This window comes from Cricetulus griseus, chromosome 7, assembly GCF_003668045.3.
Source record: "Cricetulus griseus strain 17A/GY chromosome 7, alternate assembly CriGri-PICRH-1.0, whole genome shotgun sequence".
Classification (NCBI taxonomy): Eukaryota; Metazoa; Chordata; class Mammalia; order Rodentia; family Cricetidae; genus Cricetulus; species Cricetulus griseus.
The window spans coordinates 66,079,959-66,092,181 of NC_048600.1; the positions used below are offsets into that span (position 1 = coordinate 66,079,959).

General features: G+C 51.7%; 1 protein-coding gene across 5 annotated transcripts in view; it reads right to left on the bottom strand.

Moving 5' to 3' along the window:
- Nucleotides 1-1,731: 1,731 nt before the first annotated feature.
- Jade2 (jade family PHD finger 2) overlaps nucleotides 1,732-12,223 on the bottom strand; it is a 49,825-nt gene continuing 39,333 nt past the window's right edge. For all 5 annotated transcript variants that reach the window (XM_027427586.2, XM_027427589.2, XM_035447412.1 and 2 more), the window contains 3 exons: nucleotides 10,117-10,234; nucleotides 7,084-7,215; nucleotides 1,732-6,290 (listed from right to left, as the gene is read on the bottom strand). In XM_027427586.2, coding sequence (XP_027283387.1) covers nucleotides 5,476-6,290; nucleotides 7,084-7,215; nucleotides 10,117-10,234 — 1,065 coding nt within the window. In that variant the 3' untranslated portion in view covers nucleotides 1,732-5,475. The remainder of the gene's footprint in view (nucleotides 6,291-7,083; nucleotides 7,216-10,116; nucleotides 10,235-12,223) is intronic.

The window sequence follows — 12,223 nt, forward strand, 5'->3', positions numbered from 1 at the left end:
TCCATCACCGGGAGGACACACCTGAGTGGAAGTTTCAGTCTGTGGCCAGGCGGTGGCTGTTGCTCTTCGGCCTGTGGAGAAGCAAGGCGTCATGGAGGCAGTGCATGGCAAAACCTCAGCTTATGACCGTGAAAACTAAGAAAATTGGAAAGGGCTGAGGTCTCCATGGTCAATTCAAAGGATGTCCCCAGAGACCCAATTTTCTTCCCTTAAACCCACTGCCTCCAAGTAGGGCCACATACTGGCAGCATGAGTCGGCACTGCAGGCATAGTGTAGTGGTCACACTGTAATCCCAGCACTGAGGATCTTCAATTGTATAGAGTTCCAGGTCAGCTGGGCTACAGACCTGTCTCAGAGGGAGAGAAATCCTTACAAAGGGAATCCTAAGACGTGATAAGCCTCTTGGGCACTATGCTAACCGACATGAAGCCAGACACAGTCAAACTGCTGCTTTGATACCACTTATGATGTCACAGTTTCAATTTATTGTGTCTCCCCTAGATCCCATGACTTAAAAGGCAGTGCTAGGAATTTGTGCATGCATTCTGCTCACAAAAGCTATGATGCCCAGTCCATAGTAGTTCTGCTATCTCTATGTAACATGTGGGTCAACATTATCCAAAAATATTGAATGGAAGATTCTGGAAATAAACAACTTACTTCACTTTGTCTCACTATTGTATTACCTCACATCATCTCAAGGAGACTGATAGCTATGATGCAGTAAGTTTGGATTTCTTTCTTCCTTTTTTTTTTTTTTAAACCCAAAACAGCAAGTGTTATATAGTAAGAAAAAAAAAAAAGAGTGGAATCATCAAATTGATGCTGTTCTGTTGTTGTCCAGATTTAATTTTTTCTTTTTGGTTTTTTGAGACAGGATTTCTCTGTGTAACAGCCCTGGCAGTCCTGGAACTCACTCTGTAGACCAGGCTGGCTCAAACTCAGAGATCCACCCACTTCTGCCTCCTGAGTGCGGAGATTAAAGGTGTGAGCCACCACCGCTTGGCTGGATTTCTAATTTTCAAAAGGTGTGTGTGCAACAGTGCACACATGGAGGTCAGTAGACAGCTGTACTCAGGATAAATGCACACCAGGATGTCTTTTTTTTTAAGTTTCTGTGGACTGATCTTGGATGACCCAAGCATTCCCCCAAAGTTGAATTTCCTATCATCCCATCTCCCAGAGGTCACACCAATTTCTATTGGTTCTTTGGGTCTCCATCAGGAGGTTGGGTGGGCACAGCACCTCAGCAGTATGTGGCCAACATACTAAAGGAAGGAATGATGCCACTTCCTCAGAAGCACTCTCCCTGAGCTGTGTCGGCCCCCAATGGTACTCAGCCAGCACCAGAAGCCATTCCCTAGACCAATCCCAGAGCATGGCAAGGAGCAGGGGCTGAAACACAAGCCTAGGCAGAATTCTCCACTGATTTCTGGAAAAGACCCTCCCACACTTTCCAGTAGGAGCTCAGCAACCCTTTGATGTGACACTTTACCTAGTACCAGAGTTGTGATTTTGGGTTACCTCTTCATCCTTGATCCTGAATGCCAGGGGCTAACACTGAAGATCAAAGGCACTCCCTTAAGGCACAGCCCATGGAGTGTACTGCAAGCACACCGTGAAATGTTTGCAAGCACCGCTGGAACTCGGGACTTTCTGAGCATACAGTAAGCATGCAATGGGATTCCCAGGTCTCCTACCCACCCTGTGCAACAGAACCTCACAGCAGCCAGCACAGAAAACATTGCTTTATTAACTGAATTTGCCAACACACAGGAGTGCAATGGGCTTCTTAGACATAGACCCTGGCAGGGGCCAAAATCCAGAAGCCCCAGTGAGTGAGCAGGACAGGACAGGGGCGGAAACTATGCAGCAGCAGCAGCAGCAGCAGCAACACAATCATGCAGGGCACAGTGGGCACTGGCCACGCGGGGGTGACCGGACATTCTATTGCTCGTTAAGGGTTGCGAACAAGGACAATGTACAAAAAGGAGAAATAGGTCTTTGCGGTAATGAAAAATACATTTTTCTCTACAAAGGAATCTTCTCTAATACAAGAAAATAAATATTGCAACATAAGCCAAAAATAATTTAAAATTGCTCTTTTCAATATATTTTCAGTATTTCTCTTGTATATTAACAAATGGCACATCACTTTCTTTGAAACAAAGACAGAAGGTGTCTCCTCCTGTGACATTCATATCACCCTCCCCACCGCCACCCCCAAATGATTTGGATGGAGCACAAGTGTGCATCCTCGAGGGAAGGCGGCAGGAAGAGCCTTAAAGAACAACCAAGGGTCCCCGACTCCAACACCTCTGGCTCTCGGGCCAATGTGGCCAGCTAGGCCAAGGGCATGGGAGAGTTGTCTCAAGGACCTTACTACAGAGATCACACGTGGTTCCACAGAGCTTCAGGCATGGGCACAGGTGGGCCATATGTGGCAATGGTGAGCAAACCCTAAGTCTAACCTGTTACCAACATTCCTGGAGAATCAGGCAGTGGATTCTTTAGAAACCCTAGCAAGTCCCATAGGGTGTCCATGCATACACACGTTATGTGCACAGCGATCTGTACACACACACACACACACACACACACACACACACACACACACACACACACACACACACACACAGAGCCCAGGAACCTGGGTGGCTGGTTTCTCCAATGAACCTGTGGCCCTTACATCGCAAAGACTCTCACACCATTTACAAAGTCAGGGCCCATTTAATAAAGTAAATGAGCATTCTCTCTCCTTTTTACTTGTTTCAAAATACACCTAATGATACACAAAAATACTTTCCTTGCACATTAGCCTGTGGTGAGAGGGAATGAGGTGGAAGGCAGCCAGGGCTGACGCTGGGAAAGGGTACAATAGCCAGAACGAGTTACAGAGTCCTTTCGGCCTCCCTAAGGAGGGGTAGGGGATGCGGGCAAGAGAACTGCCTCTGGCCTAAAGGGTGCCACCTACACCATGAACAGTGGCCTGGGAGGAACTAAGGAGAGAGTAATGGGACCTCCTCATCCTCCTCACAGACTGATGGCCTCTTAGAAGAGACAGCTGCCTGATGAAGACTGCCACAGGACTTGCCTGCTGAAGGGGCCTGCTAACTAGCCACAGTAACGGACAACTGGGCTTCGTGGCAGGCAGGACCTAGTGGATACAGCGGGCCCAAAGCAGGTGCCAACTGTCAAGAGGCCCAGAACCCAGAGGCCAAAATATGCAGAGGCTCTCTGAAGCGCTTCACTTGCCTACCCAGTTCAGGCTCTGGGGGAAGAGTGCCAGAGGCCCAGAAAAAGGGGTCAGATTCACTCCACTCATCACTAATATCTACCCACCGAGCCCAGCCCCTGCCCCGAGGTGGAACAGAGCGGTCAAGACCATTCCCTCCCTCGCCCTGAAGCATTTGGTTGTTCTTTAAGCCCCCACGTCCTTTGCGTCCCACAGGTCAGACCACCAGGCAATCCAGCAGACAAGGTTGCGACCCGAAGTGACCCAAAGCACAGGGGTAAGGAAGGTCTGTTCAAAGGCAGTAAACAAGAGACTGGGGTGGGGATGCTGACACTGACACCGCGTTGTCACTACTACCAAGATGGGCAGGCAGACTAAGTCTATGTGGTAGCCGATGCCATCCCGATGCCCGGATCCTTGGAGTCCACCCCATGCCCTCAGAGTCCATTTGAATTAGACATGTTTGTCCAATCCACCAAACTGAAGTCATTATCTTTGCTTCTGATTTTGCTCAAACTCACTGTCGTACCTTGATAGTTTTGGAGTCGAGGTGGGTGAAGGTCCCGTATATTTGCTCTTTGTGTATCTGTGTGGTGGCGATGGGGGGGGGGAACCACGCTGGACTCATAGTCAGGATTCTCCCCCCAGAGGGGAGGAGTCCTCAAAGTTTAGGACCACACTCACAGCGGCCCAGCCCAGGGACCGTAAACCAACAGCAGCAGCAGCGGCGGTAGTGGCGGCGGCGGCGGCAGCAGCAGCCGAGGCCTTGGGCCCTTCTCTGTAGGTGTGTGCAATAACTGAGTCTCAGAACTCTGTTGCTAACCAACTCCTTTGAAACGGAAGTTCAAGTTGACAGTTGTCAGGTCCGGGCTGTGCTGTATATTATGGTCAAAATATTCTTTGGCATTCTCAGGATGATTCGACTGGTTCACTGGACTTTTGCAAGGTTCTGGTTGGAGAAGTTCTGGCTTTACCAGTGGTGGAAGTGACCCAAGAGTAATTCGTAAAAGAAGAAAAAAAAAAAAACACACAAATATTTTCACGGAATTCCTTTGTTCCCTGAGCTATCACCCTGGGGCCACTCCATCAAGACTTTTCAGAACTACCTGGGGACTTGGAGGAGGGGGGATTGAAGAGGAGTAGGAAAGGGGTACAGCAGGGAGGGAAATGGGGTTAAGGCGTCAAGGGACAGAGAAACACAGGAAGATCCAGCAATACTTCAACCAGCCCCAGCAGGCCCACACTGGCCTGCCTGGGCCCCGGGATCCCACTACACTTGTTGGAAGGATGTTTCCAGAAGGAAACCAATGAGGAAGCTCATCTCTTAGCAGGACTAGGAAACTTCAAAAGGCAAACGGTCTGGTCTGGCCAGCTCCACATGGAGAGAACAGACTGTGGCCTAGACTGGCCCCAAAGGAAGAAAGGAAGTTGAAGCCCCAGAGTGATTCTCTGCGTGGGCAGATCTAAGCCCCAAGCCCAAGCCCCGGCCTGGGCACTGGCCCTCCCTTGGAGCCTTGCACCTGTACAGGTGGTTGGCTGTTTGGGGAGTCCCCTGAGTAAATAGCACAGCTCAGGAAGGATTGTGGGAATCACTTCCCAGAGCTGCTTGGGCTGGGCACTGGCAGGGACAGAGCAGCAAGGGAGGGGGGGTTGCGGGTGGGCGGGCAGGCCTACGATGTTGTGGGCTATTCAGGAGCCGGCAGGCCCCCTGCACCCCCTCAGTGCTTTCTCATAAACTCGTTGTGCTTGTGACAGTGAAGAGACTGGCTGGGTATCACTCCTTATACTTCTTTAGGGATCAGTGGAGTGCAGCAGGACACCCCCCCCCACCCAAAACAAACCCCAGTGCAATCTGGGAGGACAAGGCGGGGCAGGCCCTGGGATGGCCCATCTGCCATGAAATAATGCCCAAATTGACAGTCTGTGTCACCCAGTGGCAGTGGGCAGGAGCCCTGAGCTCTCCTTCACCTTGTCTACATCAAGCCAGAACCCGGCGATGTTGTGTGGACTGGGACAGGGTGGCACATAGAACCTGGCATAGTCCCTGGCCAGGGCCACGGGAGGAATCCTAATGTCCTAGGCCAGCACAGAGGAAAGACAACGGAGTGGAATTCAGAACTCTCTATATATTAAAAATAAAACCACGACAGAGTGGTGGGTCTGGGACACTCAGCAGTTGGAAATGGCAGTTGTGATTGGGCTGAGGCCCTGTGGGGGACCAGGGCAGTACCCTGGTGAGTTAGGAGGCCAGTACCCCCATGCGAACCACCTCCTCTGCCCCTGCCTCCCTGGAAGCCCGTTGTACTCCACTGTCCTCTGCCTCTATGTCAGAGTCGCTCATCTCCTCATCAGAGAAGTAGCCATCAGCCTCAGTGTCAAAGTGCAGGCTGACCTTTGGCCTCTCGGCCACAGCAGATGGCAGTCCTGTCTCAGCGTCAGACCTAGCACCCGGAGATTTCCGACTGACCTTGATCTCTCGGGGTGGCCGGAGCCTGCCCAAGGGCTTGGGGCTCACTGTAGGGCCAGGCACTTGGACATTCAAGTCGGAAGCCATGAGGGCTGTCTCGTCCAGGGTTTCAGAGGCCAGTGGGGGGGGGCTTTCCATTGCTGCTGGGACAGGACAGTCCCCAGCTGCAGGGCTGGACGGCAAATGAGAAGACGTCCTCCGTGGTGGCTTCCTGGTGGGTGGTCCTTGCACGCCCTTGCCACTGCCAGCATCCTGGGCCCAGGGTTTCTTGGGTGGCTTGTCTGGAGTGGTCCGTGCACTGGGCCCATCCTGAAGCGGGGGTGGTTTCTTCTTGGCAGGAAGGCGAGTGCGGCCTCGGGCCTTCCTGGCAGGGTCACCAGGTCGTAATGAGGGGTCCCTCATGAAGCTGAGTAACGTCTCCTCATCCTGCAGCAACTCCTCTGACAGCAGACCTGGAGCTGGATCCTCCCGGTGCCCACTGTTCAAAGACCACTCACTCATGGCCATGTCTTCTGCTGTGATCTGCACTGACTGTGCCAACCAGCTATTGAAGAAAGTGCCATCGATAGGGAACGAGGTGGACAGACCTGACCAATGGGAGAAAGAAGGCAGGTGTGTGAGCTGTGTACACCACCTTTTCAGGCGGCCCAAGACCATCAACCCACCCAGGCAAGCTATCTTTTCTGTTCACCCTTCCTATCAATGCTACCAAAAAGCGGGGCCAGACACACAGTCCCTGCTCACCAGGATGACGGACCCCAGGACTGACTTTGCAAATTGTGGAGTGCAGTGGAAAGGAAGTGGTGAGTTCCTTGTTCAAACACTTAAGAATTTCAAAGTGGTAAAAGCAGAGAGGCCACCAGGGGGCGCTGCATCTTTACAGTCCCTCCAGCAGCTTGAAGGAAATCACCCTATAAGAGATGCCTCCTTGAAACAGGGTGGCCAGGGCTAGCTTTGGGCCCTATTTTACTGAGGTCTATTGTGACAGTGACTAGGGGGCCTGCTGTCACTCCTCTTGGTCTCTGGGTGGCTCAAGAAAGGTCTACTGGGGTTGAGTAAACAGCCCGTGGGAGCGGTGGCAGAGGGGGTGGCTCTGGCAGTGTGGAACAGGGACAAAGACTTCTTGTAGTCTTCCCCTAGGCAGCTCTGGGAGGATTCATCACTCTGCCCAGGGCAGCTCCTGAACCGTCTCTATTCAGTTAGAATTTCTTGGGATCTCGGTGAGGGGAGGCTGGGATGCTGAGGGTACCTGGAAGAGGAAGGGCCTAAGTGACTCTTCTCTGAGAAGGCCATCATCTCTGCTTCATACTGCTGGCCTCCAGTGGGGTGAAGCTGAAAGGTGGGCTGTTGTCTGCCAGACCATGGTGGCCCCTCACTTACCCAGCTGCCCCAGGACAGACTCTGGCGCAGCCTTCACCTTCTCTTTCTTCTCAGGGCTACTGCCCTTGGGACCCTCTCGGCCTTTCCTCTTTGAGTCACTCTTCTTGCCCTTTGGTCTCCTCCCAGAAGGCTCTGGGTCAGAGAAAGAAGAGAGTTAAACTTGAGTGGCAGTCCAGGGGTCCTCCATGACACCTAGACGCAGGGAGAGCTGGGGTAGAAGAGAAGGTACCACCCACAGCTCTATGAAGGATCTTGGGGTAGGCACGGGACTTGGACTTTAGTGGACATGGTGACTGGATGTTATACGGACAGGACAGGGACTCAAATGTCAGGATAAGGAGCTGGACACAGGGCAGAAAAGCATCAACTTGGGGTATGAGGCTTAGGTTTGGGGCTTGACACCACAGCCAAGCTCCTGATCAAGCTTCTTGCCTCCTGGCCTGCTTCCGCAGTGACGCAGAAGACGTGAGGTTCCGGTTTCACATCTGGTTCTTATGTTCCTTGCTCTACAAAAGGGTCCCCAGCTCCTCAACAGAAACAGGAGGGCTTTCTGAACAATGTTAGAAAAAAAAAAGCCTGGCGATGGTGGTACACACTTTTAATCCCAGCACTTGAGAGGAAGAAGCAGGCGGATGGATCTCTAAGAGTTTGAGTCCAGCCTGGTCTACAGAGCTACAGAGAAACCCTGTCTCAGGGGTTGGGGGGAGTATAAAGCATGCCCTCAGCTGTTCTCATCCCCTAGAGCCTTTAGCTGTTCCTCAGTCTCCTTTCCTGTAACATGGGTCCCATGCCTAACATCCTAAGGTCCCAAGATCTCCCATGTCTCACTGTGGTTACCCCACAGCCTTGTCTAAGCACGTTCTCTCCCCTGGGTTTGTCCACTTCAAGCAGGGGTAAAGCAGTCTTCTTCAAAGGTGCACTGCCCTGAACAATGGTGCTTTCTCCTACCCAGTACAAGGAGCTGCAGAGTCTCAAGAACCTATGCTGCGGGTAGATCCTCTGGTGTGTAGAATCCTGTGCCCGAAGGTGCTACTCCTGCCTCACCACACTCAGCTTCCTTGAACACAAAGACTTTGTGCAGGCTTTGGGGTGCTTAGGAAGACACATGTGTGGCCTCTTCAAGTGCTGCGGTGTCCCCCTCAATACCTCTGTCCCTGTACGGCCACTGACTGCACACCCTGGGACACTACTTTCTTGCTCCAGAGAATAAACTGTTCATGGGCAGGAAGGCTCAGGAGGCTATACAGCTGACAATTCCACAAGGGCATGACCTGCTTTGACCTCTATAATTGGCAACAGTAATTTTTTTCATTTTTCCTTTGATTATGCTGGGTTAAATAACTACCACCCATATGGTGGCTCGTGGCCATCCAGTTCCAAGAGATCTGATACCATCTTTTAACTAAACTCCACATGAACCAAGGACACACACAGTGCACGTACAGATATAAAGACAAAACATTCGCACACATAACAAATACATAAGAAAATGGTTTCTTAGCCAGGCAGTGGTGGCACACACCCAGCACTCCGGAGGAAGAGGCGGATCTCTGAGTTTGAGGCCAGCCTGGTCTACAGAATGAGTTTCAGAACAGCCAAGGCTGTACAGAGAAACCTTGTCTTGAAAAACCAAAAACAACAAAAGAAAATAGTTGTTACCTAGTCAGGGATGGTCTTGAACCTGCTATGTGGCTGTGGATGACCCAAAACTCCCGATCCTTCTGCCTCTACCTCCCAAGTGCTAGGATTACAGATGTACACCAGAACATCTGGTTCTATGTAGTGCTGAGGATCAAACCCAGGGATTCATGCATGTTAGGCAAGCACCCTATCAAATAAGCGATAGTCCCAGCCCCTAAGGGGCCAGAAGAGGGCACTAGATTCCTTGGAACTGGAGGTACAGACAGTTGAGAGCCACCATGTGGGTGCCACCAATTGAATCCAGATCCTCTCAAAGAACAGCCAGTGCTCTTAACCCCTTCCTGAGCCATCTCTCCAACTTCTCTTCCCCTTTTTAAAAATTTCTTTCTTTTATTATTATTATTATTATTATAATTATTATTGGTTTTTCGAGACAGGGTTTCTCTGTGGCTTTGGAGGCTGTCCTGGAACTAGCTCTTGTAGACCAGGCTCGTCTTGAACTCACAGAGATCCACCTGCCTCTGCCTCCCGAGTGCTGGGATGAAAATGAGCACCACCAATGCCTGGCTTAAATTTCTTTTAAAAGAAAGGAGCTCATGATGTAGCACCGGCTGACCCTGAACTCAACCTCTTGCACACTGGGTTCACAGGTATGCTCCACCACATCTGGTAATCCCAAAGGGTAAAAGGAGCAATTCAGCTACTGGCAGAGAAGGCGGCAGTCATTCCCTCTAATGGTGCCCCCAACAGCTCTCCTCCTCCTCCACCCAAGTCCCAGAATGACCCACAGGCTGAGTGGGCAGTGGCAGCCCACATCTCCAAAGCTCTATCTACCTATCCATTTCTGCTGCATATGTTGAACATCTGAGCGTGATGGCATCTGTATGTGGGGTGCCAAGCGTGTCCTCCTTCGTAACTATCCAATGCAATCAATGTCAAGACCTTTGCCCCTGATTTCTAGATGTGCTAAATGCATGTTATAGCCAGAGACTGAAAGAGGACAAAGAAAACACAGCTTAATTTTGTCACGTGAGACCAGAGAGAGGGAAACACACAGCCTCATCTCTGTGCAGTTGCCTTTCTGAGGATTGAGCCCCAGGCACACCAGGGTTCAGGGAAGACAGCCAGCTTCTGCCTGTGTTGAGCCCACCCAGCAGAGCCAGGAAAACTGTATCATCTGCACCTGTCCTCGTGCAAGCTAAGCCACTGGGCGATCCCAGGGAACCAGTGGTGCCACCGAGGGCAGGCTCGAAAGCCACAGTCCAAACTCTGGCTCCAGGGCATTGACAGGTTCCCACATGGACCTGATGAGTGCAATGGTGGTGAGAAGGGACCCAGGCCCTTCCAGGCCCCACAGACACACCTTCCCAGCAGGGAATGTACCGTGCCTACCTCGACACAGATCTTGCTCCATAAGCTTCATCTGCAGGTGGAAAATCTGCTCCTGGAGTTTGCAGATGGTGTGCTTCGTCCTCTCGCGCCTTGTCACCATGTAGCACAGGTTCCTAACCTGAGGAGACACAAGAGAGATTTCTCACCTTACTCACTGACACCCATCTCACATCGGCCATCCGTAGGGGCCTTGTTGCTGGAGAAAGCAGTGCTTTGAACACGGGCCGCCGACGCCACTTCCCCTCTGCCCAAGACATTTGAGACTTCACTCCCAAACCCTGAGTGTACGGGCAGTGTGGTCTCTCTCACCTTGGCAACCCTCTCAGCTTGTCCAACAGCTGCCTTTCCCAGCAAAGCAACTCTTCAGATATAAGCACCATTAACGCCCAGCCCCAAGGCACCAGCAGCACTAGACTTTCAAATGAGCACAGGCAGAATAGCTTTCCCAAGACTACCTGCCACATCAGGACCTGGGCCAGGTCCCTGCCACTCCTGCAATGCTCCTGCACCCACAGTGACACAATGCCTTACTTTACAAAGGTAGCAGTCTCTGAAGCCATCTGGCCTAGTCTATAGGACAGGCACACATTCTTCAGGCTATCTGGAAGCATCTGAGGCGGACCTACCTGTCAGTGCCCGGTACCGTTCTCTCATACACTTCTGGGGCCAAGGCCAGGCTTCAGCCCTTGAGACACTCCCTTGGTGTGGCATTTCCTTTGGGCTCATATGGAGCTCTCCAGAAACAGGTGTAAGGGCTCAGGCATTATACAGGCCTGTCCCCTGACACCTGGCAGAATGCACTCAGGCAGTACCCTGGTCAGTCCAGGGTTCCATAGTCTGCATGCAGGTGCAAAGGACCCCTTTGAAAGACATAACCCCGCCCACTTATGCTCTCTTTTTCCACTCTCCTGCTGTTCCCCTGAGGCAGACAGGACTTTTCCTGTCTCCCTCTTCTCTGTCCTCTCTCTGTCTCTTTACCTCTCTCTGTTCTCCCTCCCCAACCCCTTGCCCTTTCTAATAAAATTTCTCACTAAGCTCTGTTTGCCTGGCATGTTTGTCCCTCTACCCAAGTCAACTTCCACTGCCATGGAATCTGCCAAGGTCCTCCGCACAAGGTTCCCCATGAGCATTATCATAACAAGACAGAGCTTAGTGAGAAGTTTTATTGGAAAGGGAAGGGGGAAGGGAGAAAAGAGGTAAAGAGACACAGGCAGAGAGAGAAGAGGGAGACAGGAAAAGTCCTGTCTGCTCCAGGGGAACAGTGGGAAAGAGAGCAGGAGTGGGCGGCAGTCTGTCTTTTAAAGGGGTCCTTTGCACCTGCGTGCAGACTACCAACCATGGACCCCTGGGCTGACCAGGGCACTGCCGGAGACACTCCCTTGGTCTGGCATTTCCTTTAGGTTCATATGGAACTTTCCAGAAACAGTGATAGATGTTTCTGACCATAGCTGTTCAGCTTGAATCCAATTCCCACCAAGGTCTTCCTTAGTTAAGTCTCTCTGTCCTTAAGCTGCCTGGGGTGGCCTTTAATTCAGAACCCCCACTTCTTGGCATGACCCCTCTTCTTAGCTCAAGGGAGTATGACCAGATTTCTGTCAGGTATGGCCTTCCTTCTTTCCTTTCTGAGACTCGTTGTGAAGAAGATTCTAGAAGACCCAGTTCAGCCTATAAGCATCAACAGGGTGGATGCACCACCCTGCACGCCAGCCTGGCTCAGAGACTATCTACTGTCTGGGAGGAATTTACCGAAAGCAACACCGTCAGGGGATCTTTCTTTACACAGCCTGCCACCCAGCAAGGCAGAGATTCTGATGAGGTACTCCCAGGACCAGGTGGCCCTGACCCAAGACTAGAAGGGTGCAAGGCCTCCTGGATAAAGGGACAACTAAGACCAGCAGGAGGCCTAGCTAGGCCTTGTGGGGACAGTCTAATGGAGCAAGGGGAGACAAAGCCAGCCAGCAGGGGATGGGGTGGCTGAAAACTGGAGTCATCCCCACGACTTGCTCTCTGGCCTCCACCCACAATTGACCCATGGGTACATTTACATTCCTCTTTCCTTGTGACTGACACCATCTCTCTTCACAGCCTGGTTCTGCCCATCCCCCAG